This window comes from Sebastes umbrosus, chromosome 12 (assembly GCF_015220745.1).
Source record: "Sebastes umbrosus isolate fSebUmb1 chromosome 12, fSebUmb1.pri, whole genome shotgun sequence".
NCBI classification, from domain to species: domain Eukaryota; kingdom Metazoa; phylum Chordata; class Actinopteri; order Perciformes; family Sebastidae; genus Sebastes; species Sebastes umbrosus.
The window spans coordinates 22,467,422-22,493,498 of record NC_051280.1 but is presented as its reverse complement, the minus strand read 5'-3'; the positions used below and the strand labels follow the sequence as shown (position 1 = coordinate 22,493,498).

At 39.9% G+C, this 26,077-nt stretch overlaps 2 protein-coding genes, 1 long non-coding RNA gene and 1 other non-coding gene across 7 annotated transcripts in view; 2 read left to right on the top strand and 2 right to left on the bottom strand.

Moving 5' to 3' along the window:
* Positions 1-185: 185 nt before the first annotated feature.
* LOC119499456 (homer protein homolog 3-like) lies at positions 186-19,694 on the top strand. 4 transcript variants are annotated; one of them, XM_037788781.1, is made up of 11 exons: positions 186-783; positions 918-966; positions 6,160-6,316; positions 8,499-8,630; positions 8,802-8,906; positions 9,619-9,627; positions 10,320-10,432; positions 12,892-13,048; positions 17,272-17,379; positions 17,512-17,592; positions 18,220-19,694. In XM_037788781.1, exons 2-11 carry the CDS (start codon positions 944-946, stop codon positions 18,403-18,405), a joined length of 1,071 nt encoding a protein of 356 aa, XP_037644709.1. In that variant the 5' UTR covers positions 186-783; positions 918-943; the 3' UTR covers positions 18,406-19,694. The 4 variants fall into 4 exon arrangements, with proteins under 4 accessions (XP_037644709.1, XP_037644710.1, XP_037644708.1 ...); XM_037788779.1 differs by having other exon boundaries at positions 188-783; positions 10,299-10,432; XM_037788782.1 differs by lacking the exon at positions 9,619-9,627.
* Positions 19,695-20,748: 1,054 nt separating this feature from the next.
* On the bottom strand, positions 20,749-25,092 carry LOC119499460 (ubiquitin-60S ribosomal protein L40-like). Its single transcript, XM_037788786.1, has 6 exons — positions 25,011-25,092; positions 24,214-24,424; positions 23,707-23,818; positions 22,220-22,306; positions 22,016-22,118; positions 20,749-20,889 (listed from the first exon to the last, which is right to left on the bottom strand). Exons 3-6 carry the CDS (start codon positions 23,807-23,809, stop codon positions 20,796-20,798), a joined length of 387 nt encoding a protein of 128 aa, XP_037644714.1. The 5' UTR covers positions 23,810-23,818; positions 24,214-24,424; positions 25,011-25,092; the 3' UTR covers positions 20,749-20,795.
* Positions 24,490-24,563, bottom strand: trnan-guu. The gene has a single exon. It is a non-coding gene; the product is annotated as a tRNA-Asn (tRNA).
* Positions 24,624-26,077, top strand: part of LOC119499462 — a 30,450-nt gene continuing 28,996 nt past the window's right edge. The window contains exon 1 of the long non-coding RNA XR_005209399.1: positions 24,624-24,769. This is a non-coding gene — a long non-coding RNA (uncharacterized LOC119499462). The remainder of the gene's footprint in view (positions 24,770-26,077) is intronic.

Sequence of the window (26,077 nt, the reverse complement as noted above, 5' to 3'; positions counted from 1 at the left end):
TATGAACCTGAAAATGAGCCCAATATGGGACCTTTAAATCACTTTGCAGTTATCAAAATATCATTTTTATTGCAGCTGTAGTCCTAAACGGGCTGTAGTGTCTTTTTACTAGGCCATGACTTTTCCCTTCGGGACTACATTTCATTAATCCCTTAAACTGGCAGCGCCCAGCAGACCTATAAGATCCAGTTTGCAGTATGCATGCAGCCACATGCAGGCTCATTGGCTGCAGGCAGGTTGACACAGTTTCACCGCCTCATGCAGCAGCTGTAGCGGCTGCCTCGAGCCTGTAGAGCCAGCAGGTGGTACTCTACTGTCGGCCACTGGGTCCCACTGTTGCATGCCTGCAGCCGGCTGGATGAAGAACTAAAGAGAGCTGAATAGCGACCGGGACGAGGTCAGAAAGAGAGAGAGAAAAGAGGAGAGCTGCTTCTTGTTTTGGTGGAAGATGGACGCACATCGGACCGGTTCAGTCACCGGGGTCAGCTGCTCTGCCTCCGCCGGGTTGTGACTCTCCTCGGTCCGCAGAGGTGCTCGGTGTCCGCCGGTGTCCAGGACAGGACAGGACAGGACAGGACGGTCTAGGGACACTTTGCTGCGGGCTGCAGCAGCAGCAGGCTGCCTTGCAGTGAAACCCCCTCCCTCTGGAGAATAAAGCATCTGGTAGCTCAGATTGAAAGAAAGAAAGAAAGAAAGAGGAGACTGGGACAGCAGCAGCAGAGAGGAATTACTGTTGGATACAAAAACACACTGTACTCACCAGGGGGTTTACACAGACATGGGGTAAGTGTTCCTTTCATTTAATTAGGCTCAAAATGTGATTTTTCTGTTTATATTTTTGACCCAGAGCAAATACTTGTTGTGTTAATGGATGCTCCAACTCTCTCTCTCTCTCTTTATCTCCTCTCTCTATGTAGAAAAGAAGTCTCAGTCACCTTGTAAGATGTATCCTCACCACAGAGAAAGGTAAGAAGTGTGAACATTTACATGACATTTAGCCTCATTTTATTAAAAAGAATGATTTAAGAAGAAGTGAAAGTCAGCCTTAACTTGAAGAAAGTAATAGTAATAATTTAATTGTAATAAATGAAGCAGATTTTTAAAAAAAACTTGCATCACCAAAGGATTTTTTCTGTGCAGTGCATGAGGAGCAATGTGGTGGTTTCTTTTTTGTACTAACACAGATGCTCTTCCTCCTCCTTGTGACCCCAGAGTCTTCATATTATTTGATCTATAATTCTCAGTAATGACTTTGCTTAGGATGCTTTTATTGCAGTTGTAACTAAGAAAAGGACACAGGAGTGATCGTACAGAGCATCATAGCAGGCTATAGTGTGCTCATTTCTTTACAATTAATCTTCTGTCTTATGTGTAATAACAAAGATATGTGAATATCTGCAGTAGGACAGCTGTGAACTGCCACAGACCGTTGTGTTGTTGTCAGATATTGTTGCACTGCTGTCTTTCATGGATTATTTAAAGACTAGTTGCACTTCCTTTCTTTATAATTAATGCAAAAACTTGTCTGTAATAACAAAGATATGTGAGTATTAAGCTGCAGTAAGACAGCTGTGAACTGCCACAGACACATTGTGTTGCAATGCTGTCCTTTATGGATTATTTAAAGACCATATAGTTGCACTTTCTGTCTTTACGCACTCACAAAACTGGAGGATTGGTGCTAAATGAAAGTAGCAACCTTGCATTCATTGTGAAATCTGTCTTCCTGATGTTTAACATCTGCGTATAGAAGATTTAGATCCGATCAGATAAGAGGCTGACAGCTGTAGATTGTGGCAGGAATTAGTGGAGTGGTTCATCCTGAGGTGCAGACCCAACCCCCCATCCAATCAATCATACTATCAGGCTTTGTTATGCTTAGAGACCCCCATTAAGCCTCGTAGGCCACATCCTTCTGCTGAGGATGAATAAACTGAACATCCTTGAGAAGTGCGACCAGTTAACAGAATAGAGGAACATGAATGCTTTTTTTACACCTCCAGAGTGTTGCAACAACAATTCACACACAGGAAGTGTTGACGGATATATAAACACACGATGACCCTCTATTCAAACATGACCGTGTAACGTCTAACGCCATCATAGGAGGTTGTAGGTTTGATTCCTGCTCGGTCAGGAGTAGCAGTGAAACTGAACATATAGCTCCGGTGGATCTCACCAGATGCCACATGTTCATTGGCAGAGCACCAAGCCCGAGGCAAGGTCAAAGCTCAGCAGTAATGGGATAACTCTAATAATTGAGTTCTCCGCTGCCCTTTGGGACCACTCCATGTATTGTACCATAAACATGTGAGGGATGGTCAAAGTTCAGTGGTGTAGTGATGAATATAGCTATGAATATATAACTATGACTGAAGATTTGCTGTTTTTCTTATATGATAAAATAATAAAAAAAAAAGATAATATGATAATGAACTGAATATCTTTAGGTTTTGGACGTTTGTTAAGACAAGAAAAGCAATTTGCAGACGTCGCCTTGTGTTTTAGGAATCTGTAATCAGCATTTTTCACTATTGTTTTGACGTTTTAGAGAACGATTAACAAACAAATCGAAACTAATTGTTAGCTGCAACCATAATTATATCAGTTTTCACGTCTGGCCATTTACATGACCCATCCCTCGTGGAATTACACAGACATATTTATAAACAACAAATCAAACATTTTGGTATGTAAACCCACCAGCAGCTGACTGCACAGTAAATTGACCTCATACAAATATGAACAGCCTACACATAATGTTCATGGAGATCTCCATCAATCAAAAGTAAATAAACACATACACTAAAATATACATTTACATGTTTTTGTAATTCCAAAAATTTGCTTTATTTTCAAGAAAATCTTAATACTTTTTCCAGTAAAATATTTTATATTTAGATAACTACTGACTAACTGATGAAGTCATCATCACAATAACCCTGATGATGTCATCAGGGTAATTTAGAGTAAAGGCCGTTACACACTGGGGGGCGTTTTTTTCATGCGATTAATTTGCACATCAATATATATTTTTTGAACTGTTGTTTTGGTCATGAATACTTTCACACAGACAGAATGTGTATATTATGTGGCGAAAAAAGCAACTTTTTGGGGGGGAAAGGTTGATTTTCTGAGCTTTTACACCGCAAATAAAGGCAGCAACCAATCACGTTGAACGGAACGGGTTGAGTTAATATTTATGAAACAACAACATAGAGCCTCCGTTGTCCGAATCAAGATGGCAAACATTATTACTCCTTTCAACCTTGACAAGGCAAGGCAGACCAGATCTGCTCCTCTCATTCTTACCTTTCACAATAAAAGCCCTCGACATATAATATTCGCAGGCGAGTATTTTGCATTTTGGAGTTGTTTTTTCATCACGCTCTCCGGTTTATAAAGGCTTTTAGGCTTCAAATATTTGACTGAAATCCTTCTTTATAAACTGGGGTCATGGAGTTTGAAAGATGAGAGCATTTAACAGGCAGGGAAGGTGAATTGCATTATGGGAACTGTAAGATCCTGTATATTTGAACCAGGGAGTAAAAGTCAGAATATCTCGACCTCTGCTGCTTCAAATTTGATCACTCTTGTTTTAATCTGTATATCGCAAAACCCCCAACTTTATATGAGTGCTCCTTTAAAATAGCTTTAAGTAGCTTTAGGTTGAACTGCTTCCTTGTTTCTTCTAATATTACAGTTCATTTATGTCAATAGAGAGGACAAATCTCACTCCCAGCTTCAAACAGCCCTCATCACAGTGTCTTGTCCCGGTCAGACCTCAGATCTGTGTATCAGTGGTTGCAGCAGGAGATCCAGTGACAACATGGAGGATTACTGTGAGATGAGAAGGAGAATTATAGCTCGGGACGGGTTATTATCAGACTGGAGCTGGTCAGCCGTCGAAATGCCACCGTTCATATCAACACCTCTACAGTCAGTCCTTGAAACACAGATTATGTAATGTTTCTTTTAATCATGATCTCCTGCGCTGAGAAGAGAAACACACAGAAACCATTACTGGATATGTGTCACTAATGGGGTCAGATATAAATGTACAATGACTGGCCAAAATAATACAGTTCTATTGGGAACAGCCGCTGCAACTTACAATACTGCATAGAAGATGAAGAAGATGAAGAAGTGTCCTGGTTTTTACCATTTCATATTTTAACTTGGCACCTCTTTTAGGCAGCGAAGATAAGAGTGATAAACAGCAGCATCTTGTCCTGATACTTTTATTCTTGATAGTCTGATCAATGTCGGTATTGTCTGTACCAAAAACCCATCAGGCTTTATAATCTGACTCCATTATTTTAAAGGCATTTCAGAGAGAAGACGTTTACAGCAAACACCTCAGTCCTGTATGTCTGGAGCTCCCTGGGTGCCATATTTGTTATGATGGCACTGTCAGTGAGATACTGCAGTCAGTCTAGTTTAATCAGCCATCACATTGACATTGATCTGTGACCTTGTCAATGATTTCATTTAATGATTTATCAAGTAATTCATGTTGTTAGCCACATTAGCGATGTGGCTCTAGGCATGGCAATGCAAGGTTGATTGGTCTGCCCACCACTTTGATCCAGACTGAAATATCTCAACAACAACAATTAGATGTGCCATTAAATTTGGCACAGACATTCATGGTCCTCAGAGGATGTATCCTACTGGCTTTAGTTATCCCATGAGAATGTTTGCTCTGGCTGCTGGGCGGTGCTTTGTTTTGGCTTGACTGTTTTCAGCATGGCGGTCGGGTCACAAACGTTCTCATTTTACAGCTAAACGGTACACGGAAATATGTTTCTGAAAACATTTGAGGTGAGAAATAGGCATTACAGTAACAGAATATTCATATTTGATCAGCGCTGCCTAGTTTGAGCGTTTGATCGGAGAGTGCGAGTTTGCGAGCAGTGATTGGCAGCTGACCAGAAACAACTCGGCTCTGATTGGTTGTTTTCCTTCGGGCACATTGAAACCTTGCAAATGCCAATATGAGCACAGGAGGAGGCGGAGTAACTTGATTTTTGTTTCACAGATAATCTGTCTGATGCACTACTGTCAGGATATAGTGACCGAAAAAGTAGCTTTTTATCATATTTGTTCAAAGATGCCGACTGCAGCTTTAAGTGCTAATTAGCAAATGTTGGCACGCTAACACGCCCAAGTAAGTTGGTGAACATGGTTAACATTATACCTAACTGGTAGACACCAACATGAGTCATTGTGAGCAGATCAGCATGCTGACGTTAACATTTACCACAAAGCACTGCTGTGCCAAAGTGCAGCCTCACATGGTCGCTGGCACGGCTATTTTGTCTCGTGTTGTTTTTGCCTTTTCATTGGTTTGAGGAATTTGTACTAAGTAAAACTGTGAGTGACTTCAGTGACTCTCAGAGTGAAACATATGTTTAGACTGCTTTATCTGCTTTGTTTTAAATCAAAGTGTGGGAATACACAGTGCTGTAAATGGACCAAGTGGACACCAGCTGAAGAGGAACAAGAGGGTTAAAAAGAGAGAAAGACCTTTAGCAGTCTTGCTATTTCATGCCACATGACTGTGGCTAAACCACATCCCAACACTAGGGACTTTGTTGCTTTGATATATTTACTTGGTATCCAGGATACATCTCTGCAAACACTGGCAGGAGCAGAGCAGAGGGTGGAGGGTGAACGGCTCGGGAGAGGGTTCAGAGCATTTTAGTCAACATCATTTGCCAGCTAAGTCACAGCCCTGTATGGCGAATGACGCAGGGAGAAGTGTGGGAGAAAGCCAAAGGATGATTCCAGCATCTGTCCCTGGATGGCAGAGAGACAGATGGAGACGTACCATTATGAAATAATGCAGGATCTCCTTTTCTAAAATAAGAGAGTGACACAATTTGAACAGAGTGGTATGATAATGTGAGACGATATAAATGTTTTGGTGCTCAAGTCATGAGCAAAAACACATTATAGTCCATGCATTTTGTTTTTAAGATTTTAAAATGTCCAGAGCTTCCTACTCTTCACTCAAAGTCAACTGCATTATACTCAGTTACTTCCAAACCATTGTTAATAAACCTGAAGTGTGTGAAAGAGTTTGCTCTTTGACATTTCCTTATACAGATTTCTCATCTTCATCTTCTGTGCTTCCTCCTCCTCCTCCTCCTCCAGGGAGCAGCCGATCTTCAGCGCCCGGGCCCATGTTTTCCAGATCGACCCCAGCACCAAAAGGAACTGGATCCCCGCCAGCAAACATGCCGTCACCGTGTCCTTCTTTTACGATGCCAACCGCAACGTCTACCGCATCATCAGCGTGGGTGGGACCAAGGTGAGGGGAACGAAATGGTAATAATGGTGATAATGTATAGAGAGAGTTGTATATTCAGCATAGGAACTATAGTAAAATGATATAACGTATAAAACACAACATATAGTTCCAGTAGATTTGATATCCAGAGCTGAAATGTGAGCCATGTAGCTTTCATAATCAAAAAACCCAATTTCTGAGGCACTTTCTCAAAGTAGTGTTGCATGTGAAGATGGTGGCCTTGGCAACAAAAGAGGCTATTCGGTATTTGTAACAAAAGCCACGGGCCAAACCAAACAGCTTCACATTCATTTCCCTCTTCACCAGCCGTCCTCCTGCCAGAAAACCTGTAAGGTTAAGAAATATATAGTGAACAAAACCCCAGCGGGTGTCAACAAATCAGCAGCCAGAGTGTCTTTCTCGCAGGCCTGTGGATTTAGATTATGAGGAAGAGGCTACATCAATCGGGAGGAGGGAGGGGGGGATCTATCTGATCTCTTCTTAGCACCTCTGGTCTGACCCACATTTCTGACTCCCAGAAGGCTGTGCGGGGTGGCAGCCCAATCCTGCCAGGACTGGTGTCTGGCTCCACGGTAATCTTCTCTGCTGTCGCCACCGTCCAACATGTTATGTCAAACATTTCACCGCAGAAATGGAGACCGTGGAGTTCATGCGATTATTAGTTGAAGGGCAGAGAAGGACGCAAAAAGCGTCCTCTTAAGCTGCCATTGCCCCGCAATTCTGGGATTTTAAATCAGGTCCGTTTTTGTAGATGACATAGAGAGGTTTATAAATAGCTCTAATAATTTTTTTCTCTTGTGCTCGGAGGGAGAGAGTTGGCTTCGGCCACTTCTCTGAGACTGAGGTGATGAACCTGTTGGCTGTGCTGTGTTTGTGTATCTTTACTGCCGTTTGACAGAAATGTGATTTAAATCTGCCTCTGCTCTGAATTTACTTTGAACAATGAGAGCTTGTGACGTGGCAGAGCTTCCATTTTTGATCGTGTTCAGAACAGTCCATTATCAAAAGAACAAACACGTCTCGAGGGAGGAAGTGCTTGAAAATAGCCGATCGACAAGAATCCCAGAGGAAAGATGATGCTTCACATTGTGTGAAATAAGCACAGATGTTTCCCTGTGTTGTTTACTTTTCCAACAAACATGAAGTGTTCAAACAATGACACAAATTTAGAGTAGAAAAGTGAATAATTGAGCTTCTCGGCTGTAGTTTGTCATTTACTCCAAAATGCGAAATCCACCATTTTAAAAATGTGAATATTCATACAAAATCATTAGTTTAACAATATTTATATGTTATTATTTACAATAGAGAAATATGTTAAAGGTGCAGTGTGTAGGATTTGACGGCATCTAGTGGTGTGGTTGCAGATTGCAACCAGCTGAGTACCCCTCTGCTCACTCCTCCCTGTCCAAGACTGGTTACGTGAGTCGTCGAATGCAAAACCGTGGTAACGCTGTTCGCCTCGCTCACCTTTGCTGTTTTTCAGCACAAGAATAAGAAATTAACCCATATTTATTATGATAAGGAAAAACGCCATAACATTTTTTTCTGATTGGTCAAAAGTCTTGAAATTTGGTGAAGACATAATATGGGCAAGTATCTAACAATACAACTTGAACATGTAAAATCACACTTTTATTAATAGTCAAAGTCAGGATTTTTTGAAAAATGAGGACAAACGCTAACATTGTGTTTATTAAATGTTTTCCAAATGAATTCCTTTTATACACTGTATATGTGTGCAGATATTTTATATTCAACTTGTTATGAGTTCATAGATTCAAAATACTTGATTGTGCTCCCTGTAGTTTCTGAGATACAGCCATTTTCCTATTATACTATATCTAGTATTTGGGCACATTGGACTACTGTTTTTTCCTAAATTATAATAGAGTCTATTGCAAAAGCCGTAGTCCCATGTGCACAAAGACTAGATATAGTATGATAAGAAAAACTCACTTTTCAGCCAGTTTGACCGACGAATGGGTTAATCAATAAAAATGATTGTACAGAATAGTGCCATAGGGTTTGGGATGACAAAGCAAAGGCAAGACCTAGACTTATCATTTCAAGCTATTTGTTCCGTCTGGGTTCTTGGATCTGCTGCTGAACTACATCTCCCTGAACTTTCTGTGTTGTTCACTGCTGTAGACGATCATCTTTGTTATCTATGCATTTGCAGGCGATCATCAACTGCACCATTACACCCAGCATGTCGTTCACCAAGACGTCCCAGAAGTTCGGTCAGTGGGCGGACAGCAGGGCCAACACCGTGTATGGACTTGGTTTTGCTACAGAGCAACAGCTGCATCAGGTAAACTAACCCAAAGTCAATGGAGGTTAAAGCACTGATAAATACTTTAGGAAAATCTTCTTTATTTATCCAAACTTCTCAATCATTGTACATTTCCGGAGGCTAAATGAGTGCTGCATTATTAATGTCTCATTACCTGAAACGCTTTATCACTTGTCCTCTTTTGCAAAGTTCTCAGATAAGTTCAAGGAGGTGAAGGATGCAGCTCGTCTGGCGCGAGAAAAGTCGCAGGATAAAGAGCTGGCCAACACAGCGCTCAACATCGCTGCTCCTCAGGTGAGGAAAACAAAACAAGAAAGTAGAGCAAGCCTCTGCAGGTATGAGGCAGAAAGTGTAGATGTCATGATCCACAGAAACATCCAGTGATGCATTTTTGTCATTTTTAGGATTGAGGAGACACTGTTGCCAAGGTTAGATGAATGCACCTGTGTTACTTTGCAGCAGTTTCATCTGCTAGACATTGTTATTGAATCAAAGGAGGGATGGAGAGAGAGAGGAAAGAAAGATGAGCTGGGTCACTTGTCTCAGAGGGAAGAGAAAGTGAGGAAAACTAGGACGACGGTAAAATTATCCCGTACCGCTCAGCGGTGCGGCGCATCCACTGCCACCGAGAAGCCTCTGACTCAAACACTGTAATGATGAAAATGTAGTCAGCTCAGGGCTTTTTCTTGATCAATAGAGAATAATTACCCATCAGTTACATCTGCTTGGTCATGAAGAACATGCCCATTTCCTTTTAATTCTATGGCTGAACAGATTCCAAGTGATGTCTCTCGCTCCACATCTTTATTGATTTAATGAACACGTTGGAGAAGCTCCAGACAGTCGCCGACCGCGTCAATTAATAGTGCTCGATTCCTGCTAAGTGGCGCTGAGCTGCATAACTGCTTGTGGTTGTGATATTTTTGGAAAGGTCATTATGTATAGTGAGCTTTGTGATGACGTGTTTCTTTTCTGTTTTCTTCCACCTGATGGATTTCCTCTGTAGTTCTCACAGGTGAGTCTGTTGTTGTTTCATCTTCTGACTCCTGAAAATGAAGTATTATTTGGCACCACACAAAACAGACACATCCTACATTAGAAAAGTATTCCGTTAAAACAACCAAAGAGCTAATAGAACAACGGCAAAACATCAGGGAGAAGGAATTAATGAATTTGTCAAAATAGAAGCCTATTAAGTATGTATGATTGCCAAAAATTCAAAGAAATACCTAATACATAATACAAAATAAATCTAAAAATAACAGGAAAACTCTGATGCAACATTCACAGGAAGTAATCTGCTCAAAATTCATCCAAATCTATAATTTTAGTTAATTATTTGGGTTAATTGTACTATTTATCAGATCACTTAGTCAGGATGCGTCACTTAACTCAATGATAGAGAAGGGGTCCCTTAAGGAAAAAGGTTGGGAACCACTGACTATCAATAATACAGCTCACATCACCATGACTCCATCAAGACCTGAAACAAAAACGTACTAGTTCTGCTGCATAGCTTTACATTATTTTTGTGTGTTTTTAATTTAAACATTGAGCAATCTTTATTGGACATTGATGTGAATGATTTTTAAGATCTGACCGCCTCTCTGCTCTCTGAATAATCCGTCTGGTTTTGTAATGCTGTGTGTGTTATTAGTAGAGTCCATTTACTGATGTGTTTCTCAGGACCTCGCGGATGAACTACAGTCTCCACCGGTGATGTGCGTGAACGGACCCGAGGACAAGCTGTTCCGCAGCCAGAGCGCGGACATCACCCTGTCTGCTGAGAAGGAGCGCATTAAGAAGATGCTCTCTGAAGGGTAATCGAGTTTTACACACACACGCACACACAAACACATCAGAGTAGAAACTGAAGAGACCACAAACACTTTCTTCTCATTTTTCTGAGTCCAGATTGAGTCATCACAGAATCCCTTTGTGAAATGCTTCGTGTCTACTTTAAAAATCTTGCATTGTGATTTGAAAGAAGATGAAAAACTCCAAAGTTATGTCACACTTTATCCAGTGCTTACAAACATGGATGGAACTGAGTTTGAATTTTCATTTCTGGAAATAGTCAGCCCATTCTCCCTTCGAGGGCGTCAAATACTGAGACTTTGTCACAGCTGTTTGCTACCTTTGGACATAGCCTTTATGTTTGTATTTATGCTAAACTAAGCTAAACATGTCTGACTCCAGTTTTATATTAAAGGTACAAATATGAGAGTGACACCAATCTTCTCATCTAGCTCTTGGCAAAAGAGAAAATAACGGTATTTCCCAAAATGTCAACCTATATGTCTATAAAGACATTTACATTAGGTACAGTTATTTAAAAAGCTGTAAATCACATTGTTGAGACAGGATGTGATTTCTTTCAAGTTTGACAGAATTATAAAGAGGAATTCATGAGACATTTACAATATTATTGCAATTTATTACAACTAATTTTAGTAATTTTGTGCCAATAGTCAGCCGAAACAAACAGATTAGTCATCATCGATCGCATCGCAGTTTGGAAAATATCTGATTTTGTAATTCTGACATCAGCTAAGCTGCATGAGGTTGCTACAGATTTCATTTGATCAATACTATTGATTGCTCTTGAGCAGGTAATCCATTACCTTTTAACATCCACCCTCCCAGCAGAGTTCACTGAGTAATAACATGGTTTTCATTTCGAGGGTTAATTACAGTTTGACGTCATTCGTATTGTTCAGCTTTCGAGGAAGTGAAGAGGCCGCAGTTGAGGCGTTGACTCATACATAACATCAAACAAAGCTTGTAAACATCTTCTCATTCAGTCGGTCTGAGACACCCACAATGCTTTTATATCTTACAGTCCAATTGTTATGACAGAAATCTGCTCCTTAACAGTTACCATGGTAAACTGTTGCCATGGGACAACCTCAAGCTTTCTACATGTAGAGGGACGGATCGAAGCCAAAGGATCGAGGATGAGGAGAGAATCTGACTGACCTTTTCTGCAGATTGAACCAAAATGGATTGAAATTGTTAACATTTAATGATTTCATGTCTCTTATGTAATATATAGAATGAAGGGGCATATAGGCGTCCCCATAAACTGGGTATAGGCATGTTTTACTTGTGAGTGTATACACTGAATGTATCATACTGCAGTCCAAAGTAAAATTCAGCTTTAGGCCACACAGATGATGATGCTTTATGCTCACAACATTTTGATCTGGTACCAAGGTCAGCACGATCATTGTAATGGAAAAGAATTACACAAAAGAACTACTACTCTATGATGCCATATTTAATTGGCAACCATCTTGGTCAATGACGACTATTTTCTTCTTCTTTGATCCCTGAGGCTTGCAAATTAAATTAAAGAGGACCTATTATGTTCATTTTCAGGTTCATAATTGTATTTTGGGTTTCTAAAGGGACACGTTTACAAGCTTTTCACCCTTTGTCTGAAACACTCTGTTTGAGCACGGTCTGTTATTTCTTTATAGCAGACTGTTGCTATGGGCGCAGTTCTCATCTCGGACTCTGGAGGACCACTTTTGTGTCAAAATATTGATTTCTTAAGTAAGTAGCTGTGAAATAAGCAGGATAATGTACGGCGAGCCGGTCATTGTTGCAAAATAAACCCCGATAGGGCGATGCGTCTTACGTGTTACTTGGTGACATCACCACGTTACGGAAGAAAAGTCAGGACTTCAATCGAGCCGTTTCAGGTAGTTCATCAGCAGTGTTTCTGTGGGGGAGAGTAGCTCCCTTTGGTGTGGACTTTGGGCTTTGCAGACCTCTTATATGCACAAAAACTATATAACACACTAAAGGAAAGGGAAAAAGCACAATAGGTCCTCTTTAAATTTTATGTACCAACTTATTAGGGATATGGCAGTCTTTTGATAAAGATGACTTTTACCCTCCAGGATTGGAGGATTACTGTGGGAACAGTTTGGTCTTGTTGTTTGCACTCTGGGCATTTAAATGAGTGTATCTTTGCTTTGTTATAAGACCTGCGAAATGACCTTCAGTCTGGGCAGTAGGTGTGCTGCTGCAGGCTGCAGTCCTGGGTATAGATTTGTTAACGGTGTTATAGTGGCTTCACTGGCTTGCTGCTTGTGTTAACAAGGCCAGCAGATTTTCAGCTACAGCTGTAGCATTCAGTAAACATTTGTCTCGATATTGCAGTGTTTTACACAAGACTCAGTTTGTAACAGTAGGCTGTTGGCTTAAAATATATTGGCTTATATGTACAGTATTATATGTATCACTGGTTAACAGTGTTTGTGTTCTTCAGATCCATCTGTGAGATGAACCTGGATGCCGAGCTCTTCACTCTGCAGGACAGCAACACCAAACTGGTGGCAGCGTTGCATGAGGCTAATGCTAATGTGGAGCAGTGGAAGAAACAGCTGGCAGCGTATCAGGAGGAGACGGACCGACTCAGAGAGCAGGTGAGCCTCTACTGTGTTCAGCCTGACGCTCGGGTACAGAAGATTCTCTGATTAAAGTGTGCTTACCCTGAACACTGAAAAGCAAAAATCAAAAGCAATCAAAAGCAAAAAAAATCAGCCCACACACCAGTTAGTGTGTCTGTAGCTTCATGTCACCCATCTCCAAAACAACCAGCAACAATTGGCCCATAAAGTGACTCAGAACAACACATTTTAATGTTCTAAAGCCTTCATTAGTAGGTTCAGAAGTACAATGTGTTCAGTGTTGCTGCCTACACATCCTCTTCATACACTCCTACTTCTAAATTTAAAAGTAATTACATATATCTTGTCATATTAAATTAGTTTACTTTGAAAAAAAAAACTTTTTTTTAGAAACCCGGGAACTTAAAAGTTGCCCGAGTATCATACATATCATGTAAAATTCAATATTGAGCATTTTGGGTGAACAGGAAAAAGAGGGATTTCCGTGTAGGAGATTTATTTTTATTAATTTGTTGGTAACACTTTATATTAAGGTCCTTGTAATAAGTACTAGTTAATAGGTAATGAGACCCTTATAAATCCTTGTAAGATCCTTATTGACATTATTATGTGTTAATACGACTATACAAGTAAGGGTTAATGTACAGCGAGCCGGTTGCTTATCCTGTTCAGCATGCTCTGGTAGGATAGGATAGGTTTATAAATGTCTTATAATCTAACACTAAATGTGTTTATGATGCTATTATTAGCACTTATGAACACATAATAATGTTAATAAGCATCTTATAAAAGCTTATAAGTGCCTTATTACATACTAACTAATGCTTATTACAAGGACCTTAATATAAAGTGTTAGCTGTTTGTTGGGGTAGTTCATTTTAACACTGCAATCCTATAAAACCTGTCTCGTAAATATGATTAAGGTTGCCTTAGTAACTGAGTATCAGCTCCAAAATGACTATGTCAACAGTTTTCGTTGATGTTAAATGGATTGGAAGATCCAGTTCCTCTGAGTACTTACACGGTCCAAAGACATGCAGCTCATGTGAACTGCAAAAACTAAAATTGTCCAAAAGTGTGTGATAGCCTGGTGACCTATCCAGGAAGTACCCTGCCTCCTACCCAGACGATGCTGGACAGGATAAGCGGTTTATATGAATTGATAGATGGTTGATGGATGGATTAACTGTTACATGAAAAGCTTTGTGGGAAAGTTGACCTCAAACTCTGCAGCTACATATTTCATGTATTATAGAGAGCTTTGTACAGTGTTCCTGGTACCAGAGCTGAGTGTTGAAACAGATCTGTTCAAAGATGAAACACCACAGAGTTAAAGGGTAACTTTGGTATTTTCCCATGTGTGTTTGTGTGTAACTGACTAATAGGGACAACAATTCCTGAAATTGGTCCAGTATTGAGGGAGAGAGTGTAGACGGCAGCTGCTCGCGGGCTGCAATATGGTTCTATTGGGGCAAGCTGGCACCGTCATTTACGTCCACTAAAAGTGCTTGTTTTTGCCACTAACAGGCTCTGGTTGTTATCACAAGTGTCTGACATTACGGAAAGAGTCTCGCTCTGAAATCTGGCGAGGTGAGAGTTTGTTGTGTTGGAGTACAGAAAGTGTAGCTTAGTGTTATCTAAAAGATTTTCCATGTCATGGCTGAATATTTAGATGATTTCAACAATGTGGACGAGGTGTTTGAATTCGATGGCCAGAGTATACGGATATTCAGGTTTCACAACGAGACTTCTCCTTGAGATGGGCTTGAACACAGAAACTAACAGACCGGATCAGGCAGAAGGTAAATAAAAATGTTTTATTTCTCTGTAGGGTCCTTTCCATAATGTTGTCAGACACTTATAATAACAAGCACTTTTAGTGGACGTAACGTTACATTGATGCTGATCACTTGCCCTCGCAGCTTGTTTCTTGGCTGCCCGTTACAGCATTCTCCCTCAATACAGGACCAATTTCAGAAAAATGATTGTCCCCATGAGTCACTTAGACACAAAAACATGGGAAAATAGGGTCCAGGTTGAAAAATACCGACGCTACCCTTTAATGAAAAGTTAAATCAGGCCAAAGAAACACTGAAAAGTACAGTAGTTGTTCTCTCTTGTGCAGCCAATTCATTCTGTCCTAACCTGCGGGGCAGAAGCTGATGGCTAAGGTCACACCTAATAATCAATGCTGGAGCTGTGAAGCTCTGTAGCGGGAGCAGACACTCAGATTATTACTGAAGTAAAGCCTCGCTCAAACAAAAGCAAAGGTGACGCTGACGGGGACTCTGTTGGTTTCAGTAATGGCCGAGTCACACGCCTTTCTCTGCTGAGAGAGGTCATGCTGGTTTTGATTGGTTCGTCACTTCATTACCGTGGTTTGAAAGCACTTGTTCAGCAAAATTTAAAAAGGACAAGTTAGTCAAGCCGGTAACATACTTCCATTATTCTTTGACATGTGCTGCAGGCGTTTTGCCTCCAAAGCTTTAGTCAAGGTGTTCCCTGCCGGTTGAACCGGTTCACCGTGCACACAGCAATGTCACATTTCACCCCTAAATAACCCGAGTCTCAGGAGGGTTTTACACTTGAATTACCTCTCAGGTTCCAGTGAATGCAGATGTCTCTGCCCTCCCTGTATACTCGCTCATCAATAAAAGGTATTTTCACATTTGCTGGTAGCTGATTCCTCTGGGAGCGACCTCGCCTCAGGCTGACTGTTACAAACCCTCTCTGATTCAATGCTTTAATACCTTGATCCCTTTCCATTATAGCCCAGCTTTACAGTATCGATCACTACTTTTTTTAATTATCCGCCACTCGTCTGGTATTTTTCAACAAGAAACAGTTTTCACCGTTTTCGGTCCACATCAACAAATTAACTCATACAAGTGAGAACCCCGTCTTCGTCTCCTTTGGACCGAGCTTGTTCCCTCTATCTGAGGAAGGGGACCAGGTGGCTGAAAATGGTTCACGTCTCTGGGGTGGTGTGAGCGGGAGAGGGGTTTGTAGGACAGCAATATCCTACTTTCACTGCCCCACTTAGGAAAAAATGAAAAATCACCAGAGGGAGCTGGCATCCACTCGCTTCTCTCTTTCTTTTTTTTCTTCTTTCTGCCGCTCCTCCCAGTCTCAACCATACATGGTTTAAAATAATTCAGCCTGTCTCTGTGAGACGCGGGGGCATTTTTAGAGGTTGTACTTCTGTTTTTTTAGTCTGATTTATGAGGCCCAGATGACGAAGCAACACTCCTGTTTACCTGATAGTGGTGGCATGACTCGCTCATCTGCCTGTTGTAGCTGAAGTTGTAGCGTGTTTTAACTTGTAGATACAATTAAGAAGAAAATATGAGTCACGATGTGTGGATAAAACCGAAAGCACGCGAGGCTGAGAAATCTCACCGACAACCTGAAGTGATCAGCTGTGTTGAAAGGTCCTCTTTGTAGATCAATGTTTTTCATGTTTTAGGTGTACACTTAGATCAGTGATACTGTCTTAACCCATTTGTGCCCAAAAGACTATATTTAGTGTGATGAGGAAAAATACCACAACATTTGTTGTGATTGGTCAAAAGTTTTGAAATTTGGTGCAGACATACTTTGGGTAATTATCTAACTTAAAACTTTAAAATCTTTAGATCACATGAAAAATCACATTTTTATTAATAGTGAGGGTTTTTGAAAAATGAGGAAAAACACTAACATTGGGTTTATTAAATGTTTTCCATACAAAATATTTCTTTTACACTGCATATCTTTGATATTCAACTTGATATGATTTCATAAATAACAAATACTTGATTGTGCTCCTTGTAGTTTCTGAGATACAGACATTTTATTATTATACTAAATCTAGTATTTGGACACATGGGAGTATTATAGGATTTTCCGAAAGTCTAAGGAAGTCTATTGCAAAAAATCAGTAGTCCCATTTATGCTTATAGGCAAGCCCAGAGAACACTTCCACCAAAGGAAATTAAATATGTCAGTTGTGGGCACAAATGGGTTAAAGAAGCTTTGAAGAAATACAGAATTACAGTATTTTAAATTATGCTAATATTAAGCTTAAAAAAAGCTACATTTGCTTCACAATAAAAGAATTTAGCACAAAATATCAAACAGGCAGGATGGTAACAAACACAAGAGCAACTCTAACTAATATGTAAGAATGCTAAGATTTTCTTGTGAAGCCATGTCCCACATGCTGAACATGATTTAATTCTGTCTCTGTGTGTTATAAGGTGGCTGAATTAGAGGCCCACGGAGGCCACGGCCCCAGTGACCTGCTGAAGGATGAGCTGACCCAGTCCCTGGAGGAGCTGGAGGCCCTGCTGAAGGCCAAAGATGAGGTTGGTGCTCGTTGCTCCATTTTCCATCATCAGCCGGGGTCAGAGGCTGGAAGCTGCAGTGTTCATCACAGGTGTTGATGAAAGATTTAAGCTACTGAAACTCAAGTGTACCTTTTTTTAAATCTTCTCCAGGAAATCCACATTTTGCAAAACAAGAAAGTAGAGTACCACGAGATGGAACACGACAGGGACGAGGCCATTCACAGATTACGGGTAGGAGATTATTACGACAACGTGGTATGCTTTTATACATTTTGTACACTTTTGTTGAGTAATAGTGAAATAATCATTAGTTAAAGAGGACCTATTGTGCTTATTTTTAGGTGTATACTTATATTTTGGGTTTCTGTTAAAACATGTTTACATGCTTTAATGTTCAAGAAACCCTTTATTTTTCGTTATCGGCTGTGCTGCAGCCCCTCTTTTCACCCTCTGTCTGAAATGCCCAGTCTGCTCTGATTGGTCAGTTGGTCAACTCTGTTGTGATTGGTCATCTGAACCAAACTCTTCAGACTCCTCTTCAGCTCCACTCTAACTAGCTTTGTTTGATGGTGTGCCAAACTAGCCGCAGAGCAGGTATTATGCAAATGTGTTACTTGGTGACATCACCGCGTTGCGTAAGAAAAGGCGGGACTTCAGTCGAGGTGTTTCAGCCAGCCAGTTCAGGAGCAGTGTTTCTGTGGGTGAGAGTAACTCCCTTTGGCGTGGACTTTGGGATTTGTAACTTTGCAGACCTTTTAAAAGCACAAAAAGCTATATAGCACACTAAAGGAAAGGGGAAAAAGCACAAAAGCATAATAGGTCCTCTTTAAATTAACAACAGCCTCTTCTTCTGTGTAGGAGATGGAGATGCGTAATGCAGAGATGGAGCGTCGCGTGCAGAACTCGGAGCAGGTCCTCAATAACTCTCTGGAGGAACGGGATCGCATGGACTCTGAAATCCAGAGGGCCATCGAAATTCTGGACATCAAGATCTTTGACCTTAATGACCTTCGCCAGAGCCTGGTTAAACTCATCGACAAATAAAGAGGGGGTAAAAATCCAACCCCAAGAAAGAGAGATAGAACAGATGACAGGGTTGAATTTGTCGTGGTCAACGCAGCGGGGGGGAGTAAACAAAACGAGATGGAGCTGGTCCCCCCGTCCTCTTCAAGCACAAGAACCACCTCGGCTGCAGGGAGGGAGCAGCACACACACGGTTTTGCTTGTCCGATCTAGTGTAACGCTTCATGTTGCTTTCAAGGGTAACATTCAATGCAATAAAACCACCTTTAAGGTAAGTGCTTAACACCGCTAGACGTTTAATATAGAGAACTGGTGCTTGTAGTTTTTCATAAGTAGGACTTTTGTACACCACAACGGCGATGCAGTGTCAATATGAATAAGAGGCCTTGTTTTTTTGTTTTGTTTTTTTCAACTGACAGGTGATAAAAAAAGAGCACAAGACAAAATACTTTTGAGAGATTAACAGCCTGCATACAACATAATTATTACGGAATTAACAGTTAACAAAGTTGGATTTTTGCAGAGGTAAACTTGTGTGTGCTCTTAGTAGTTCCCCATGCGTAACGTAGCAGCTTTAACGTTGTGTAAAGTGAAGGACAGAGTGTAGTAGTTGGTGCTTTTCCCCACAGGAATAAGCAATGACATATATTCAAGGTCAGTAAAAAAGTACGCTAATAGTGTTTTCTATTTGGGTAAGGCATGGACACACAACTGTTAAGAGCAGAGTCATCGGTAAGGTCTTTCAGCACGTCGTCTATTAGCACATCTTCATTTAAGCTCGTAAGAAACCTTTAAATCTAAGATAAGTGACAGTTACCTGTAAGTAGATATGATAAGTAATTACATTTAGGATAAATAAGTATTTTCCACATGATATAAATCAATAATGCTACAGCTATTAAATAAGTAAACACTGGAAATATATCACTTAGTATTACAGATAAGTTCAACTGTGCATCAGATCTTAACAAACCACTGACTTAGTAACGTATTTATGACGATAGATGCATTCAAAGAGATTTAAGAGACGTTTTCTGCCTTCTGTCGTTTCTCAGCATGTTACCTTTAGCTGTGGACAATATGCCACACGCCTTGAGAGTGTGGCTGTACTGTATGGGAAGTGTCTGAAAGAGCCTTTTATCACACAGACTGTATTATTTATTAACATAGTCCATGATGCTATGTTTGTATTATTTTTTTCAAGCCTTATTGTTCTATTTCAAAGATGGTTGTTGATATTCGTGCAAGCTCTGTGTCTCAAACTTTGAGCTGTTGTCATCACGGTTTGGAAATAAAAAGCTAAGAATACAGTCGCTCGGTCTTTTTTAATGTACTTCTTTCTTGTGTTTATAGTCATTTTTTCCTCCCTGTGGGCCGTTGCATTAATCCAAATGGTTTCAGTAAATCGATTACCTTCAGTGATTCATTGACCCAGCCACCAAAATCCAAATTTGAAAGTCAAATTAGTGGGTTTGTTTGTCACTTATTTGGTCATGCTCTACAGGCATTGTCATGGAAACGTGCACAGTAAGGGTTAGAGAGCCGGGTTTGTGACCAAAGAAGGTTGCCGGTTTGATCCCTGGACCTGCTGGGGAAATGTGGGTGGGGAAAGAGAAACAGCAGTGCTTCAACCTCTTGCATTACTACTACCGAGATGCCTTTAAGCAAGGTTCGTACCCCCGACTGCTCCAGTGAAGGACGCAATGTGGCCAACAGATCAGACTGGTTGTACTGGGCAGCTACCACGTGTGAATGTGTGAACATGGCATTTCTGCTAAATTTTTATTTTTTTTTAGATATGTTTTTTAGTTGTTTCTCTGAACACATCTTCCTGTTTTAGGAATTTCTGTTTTTTTGTTATTATTATTAATTTTACCAACATTTATTATGCTATTTTTTGTGAACATTTTACATCTTTACAAATCAGATCCAATGTGATCCTATTTACTGCTCTGTCATACAACAGACAGCTGGCAGCGCCCACCTGTCATCACGTCTGCAAACTGAAAATGTGATAAAGTATTGATTAATGACACTTAATCATCTTTAAATAGTTTCAATAGACAACTAGATCAATATAGTTTACTTTAGTGCTCCTCAATATGATTTAACACACTATGGACACCAGTCTCTCTCCACCTTTAAGCCTTCTCAGGTTTATACTGCACACGTAGATACACCAACCCATAATGTTTGGTTTCTGTGTGTCATCATCTATGACTTCAGTTTTATAATGTGACAGAAACATGTGTCAATCTGCTGTCTTTTGATTGCATCTGTACCAACAGAACACGTCCACTGGTCTGAATTTGATTTGATGCAGTCACACAAAAAAATATTCTGAAGAAAACTATCAACCATCAATCAATCAATCAATCAAATGTTTTATTGATATTATTGATTCCAGCTGTCTACTTCAGCTTCTTCTTGGGTCTGATGTGGTTGGTGTGTCCGCACTTCCTCTTGCGGCAGTTGACGGCACGTGGATGTAAACGAGCGTAGCACCTGAGCACAAGAGGAGCAATAGAATAACCATCATCATCCTGTCACTCTCACCAACTAATGTTTAAATTACTACATTTATTTATTCTCTTTTATAATCACTTTGTTCAGTCTTTCCATCTCCACCTTTCCTCTAAGCGGTTTCATTAGGCTACAGTTTAAATGACTTAATGGTTTAGGTTATGCCTTAATGACCCACTAATTAAACTGTACCTGGAACAATGCACACTAACTACTACTTGAACTCCACCAACAGATCTACTATGTGATTACATGGTTAGGCCAAGAACACCAACTCCCATTCATCCCACAGTTTGAGAACTGCTGGTTAGGCAGGTTTACACCAAAGGATATGTAAGGAGTTGTTACAGAACTAGTAAGAAATTTCACATTTGATGAAGTTTATATATGAAATATATAAACTTTTCGGTAACACTTCATTTTACAGGTAATTAGCAAGTAAACTATTTGAAATTTCTTTGGAATTACTGCCAAATTACCCCAATATTTACCTGAAAATTTATTGAAAATTACTTTATTATAAACATTATTTCATAATTATATTCCGCTATTTCCCAATAGCTGGTAATTTATTTAATACATTTCCAGGAAAAGAACACAAAGTTAATTAATATGCTTAATTTCCATGTCTGCTGATGAATAAATAATAATAACTAATAACTTATTTGAAATTTCTTTTTAAAAAATCCATGAATCATTACTTTAGCTACCAGGTTGTAAAGACAATAAGTCACAAAGGTGAGATTTGTGCCTGATCAGAAGTATCTTCTATTAGTTTTGGTTTTCCACCTCCGATGAAGAGCAGTGCACAGCTGCTTCTCAAGCCCAAGGGCCCTATTTTAACCATTATATGCTATTTTAGCATATCATTATTAAATAATGTTTATAATAAAGTAATTTTCGATACATTTTGAGGTAAATATTGGGGTAATTTGGTAGTAATTCCAAATAGGCTACTTGCTAATATCACCTAATTACCATGAAATTTGTGGAACTGTTAAATGAAGTGTTACCAAATGTTTTTAAGCTGGCAGCTTTGGGTGATTCTCCTCTACCTCTGAGACAATCTCACCAATGTGACACTGTGCTGGTGGGTTTGTTTACATACTTGCGGCAGATCATCTTGTCACAGTTGTACTTCTGAGCCAGCTGTCTCATAGAGGGCTCGATGATGCCCCCTCTCAGACGCAGGACAAGGTGGAGGGTGGACTCTGTGGAAGAAAAGAAATCATATATAATAATCAGGATGCAACACCCCTCTCTTACCTTATAACATTAGTGATGGTTCGGCACTGTGGGAGTCTAAACGTACCCTTCTGGATGTTGTAGTCTGACAGGGTGCGTCCATCCTCCAGCTGCTTTCCAGCAAAGATGAGACGTTGCTGATCCGGGGGGATACCTGGAAAACAGTCACAACTGTCAGGCATGGAAAGTCATTTAACATTTACAGCTGCCATCGTACAACATGTGCTCTAATTTAACTTCTCTTATATGAAAAAGATGTAATAATAGTATCCTTAATATTTGTGATGATGGGATGCCTTCCTACATTTTATTTGGTGTGATAAGTTTAAGGTTTATTGATGTGTATATTACAAAATGACAGATTAAAGAAAACAGGTATACAATCAGAGGTAAATTTTGGGTTTATGAAGCAATCTGAAGCCATTTAGCCATTTTATAGAAACACGATTTGATTTGAAATTGTTTCCTGTTTCTGTTAACAGAAAGTACTAGATCATATTGAATAAAGTGGGTTGTTTATACATTTTTTATTGAAACTGTGACACTACACTGTAGTCTATTTAATGATAATATGTAAGGACGGAGAAAAGCAAAAGGGAAAATGGGAGAATATGGGGAAAAGGGTTATATATTTTTTTATTATTAGTGATTTGTTCATCGGAGGTCAATGACAGTTTGATACAATTTACCAGACTGCTCAAATGTCTGACAGATCAATGATAACCAGAGCAGCAAGGTCAACTCAGTCAGACAATTTTCTTTTTTCTAGAAATCTCAATAAGAGGCAAAAGCACACACAAAGTTTGGGAAATTAATAGATTTTTATCAGAAAAGATTTATTTTTATCTATCTAATTCCAGTAAGAGTGAGAATCAGAAAGATCAGTTTGTTGTTGAGAAATTATAGAGTTATACAGGAATTTGTGCATGTAGGAAAATAAAAAATAACACAGTAACACACGCAAATTTCATGGTAATTAGGTGATGATTAGCAGGTAACCTATTTGAAATGTCTTTAGAATTACTGCCAAATTACCCCAATATTTATTAAAATTTATCAGAAATTACTTTATTATAAACATTATTTATTTTGTTTACACAACCTGGTAGCTAATGTAATGATTCAGGGAGTTTTTTAAAGAAATTTCAAATAACTTATTTGCTAATTATCATCTTTTTATCAACAGACGTGGAAATAAAGCATATTAAATTAACTTTGTATTCTTTTCCTGGAAATGTATTAAATACATTTCCAGCTTTTGGGAAATAGCAGAATATAATTATTAAATAATGTTTATAATAAAGTAATTTTCAATACATTTTCAGGTAAATATTAGGGTAATTTGGCAGTAATTCCAAAGAAATTTCAAATAGGTTACTTAATAATTATCACCTAATTACCATGAAATTTGCAGACCTGTACCAAAAAATCTGCCATCCTAGCTGATGACACAATAAATTAAACAACATACATCATCACCCTGTTAATGATCTATAGGAACAATTATCATTTTTAAAATGTTTTCCTCTCACATGTGCTCACACTAAAGAGTACCTTCCTTGTCTTGGATTTTGGCTTTCACATTGTCGATAGTGTCACTGGGCTCCACCTCGAGGGTGATGGTTTTACCCGTCAGCGTTTTCACAAAAATCTGCATCTTTGCTCACTAGAAAGGAGACAGAAAATGTGTCAGTCAGACTAAGATGGGCCAACAAACACATAGAAATCACACTGAAAGCCAAGAGAGAGAAAAACTCTACAGTAAGACTGTCTGTTCCTGTACTTTTGATGTTATTTCTTCATCTTTATAATTAACTATCCAGGTATTTGCTATACATTACTGTTTTCAGCAGGTTCTTTTTTCAACAACCAGTCTGCCAGTGCAGATTGAAAGCTAAACATTCAAGACATACTTGACATAAAAGAAAACAGCCAAAAACAAACCACAGTTTACTGCAGTTACAGACTTACAAACAGACTTTTAACTAATATTATAGAGCATTTCCCATAATAAAAAAAAAAACATCTTTCTTTTTTAGAAGTTATCAAATCAGCACTTACGTCGTGACCATTCACCGGTGGTAAGGTAAAACAGGAACTGTGCTCAGGGAGGGAAACAAGCTCATCCAGTTTGTATCTGGCACATCTGCCCAGGAGGAGAAGGATGAGGTGTGTAGATCACAGGTGCTGACATGTAGTTATTGGCGGTAGCAACGATCTGCTGTGTTTACACGATACACGTTCATACGAGTCCTCTCAGAATTCCCCAACACTGTAATAAAATGTGGGAATATATATATATGTCATTTAAGAAAAAGAAGATAGAGAAAAAGACGTCGTCCCTGGGTGGGCTCGAACCACCAACCTTTCGGTTAACAGCCGAACGCGCTAACCGATTGCGCCACAGAGACAACCATGCAAGCACGTCACTCCTATACATTTATAGCAAACTGTACTGCTCTTACGGTGTACATTCCATTAGGACCTGTCAGCAGACACGTTAATAACCGGTGCAGTAGCGCCATCTTGTGGCAGCTCCGACACGCAGATACAGATAAAAACATACAAGACATTACAATACAGCAGCTAACAAGAAGCAAGGAAATGCGGGTAGAGGGTAAGTACCGTTACACGTGACCTAATGTTAAACGGTGAGCTTTATATATCTAAACACAGACTGTCAGAAAACTGCTAACGCTAGTTTAGCGATAAGGCTAATTAGCTAACGGTAGCATTGTTAAAGGGCAGTCGCAGGTGTTTGCATGGGGTGTTCGGAGCTTAAACCACTTGACGCGAACAAAGAGTACATTTTAATTAGTTTCACATCACATATAATAACAATTTAGGATAAAACTCACTTCTAACGAAAGGCCAGCAAATTAACTCTCAAAATAGCTCCATCTCAGGTCATCACCATGGCAACAGCTATTAAGATGTCTGGAGGAGGAGCCGTTGAAGAGAACTGATGATGTGATTGATTGGGAGAGGCTCCATCCTCATTCATATTATATAGGGTCAGTGTATCTTTTGGTCATTCGATTTTCCTTTCACAAACGCATATTAAAAAAAAAAAAATGAATGGTTATTTGATTTTCGTTTTAAAATATAAAAAATTAAATCGAAATAGAAGACGTTTTTCTTCTACAAAGTAAGAGCGCGCATGAGGACAGTGCTGTGACATGTCTTCTTCCCTGAGACACACTCTCTTAAAGGGACTATTTGTAACTTTCAGAAATGCTTGTTAACAGCGACATCTGTGGCTGTGAAGTCAACGAAAGTCAGCGTCGGGCTCGCGCTTGCTCGCTCTAAATAGACATGAACGAGCATCGCTCAAAACAGTGAGGCGACACACGTCAGCTAAAACCACAATATCACTCTATATTTCAGCTGCTTGGCAGTAATGTTAGCAGACCAGACAAAGGTCTCTTCATGAATCACTGCTGATCCTAATGTTGGCTTTTCCTGCCTCAGCGCAGGTTCAGGCAGCGGGGCTACTCAACGAGTTACGTTATCGCCTCCCGACCGCAGCCGGCAGCCGAAGACACCGGCACCCGGTCGGTAACGAGACGATAACGTAACTCGTTCAGGAGCCCCGTCACTTCACAAGACACGGAAAACCTCTGTTGGTCTGAAGGAGCTGCAGCATTTATTTCTGCACAAACGTCCACTCTACATTCACTAGATATTCTCAGAGCTAAACTAACTCTTCTGCAGTGTGGAGTGAGCGCGCGTTCACGTCTAGAGGTGGAGCGAGACAGCGAGGACGCGCGCGCTGTCTGAGTGAAGGAGAGCAGGCAGCGGAGACGAGGCTCCGGCCACACGCGAGCGCGCATATGCGACAGTCCCTTTAAAACGAAAATCCAATAACCACTCATTTTTGTTTTTTTAATATCCGTTTGTGAAAGGAAAATCGAATGACCAAAAG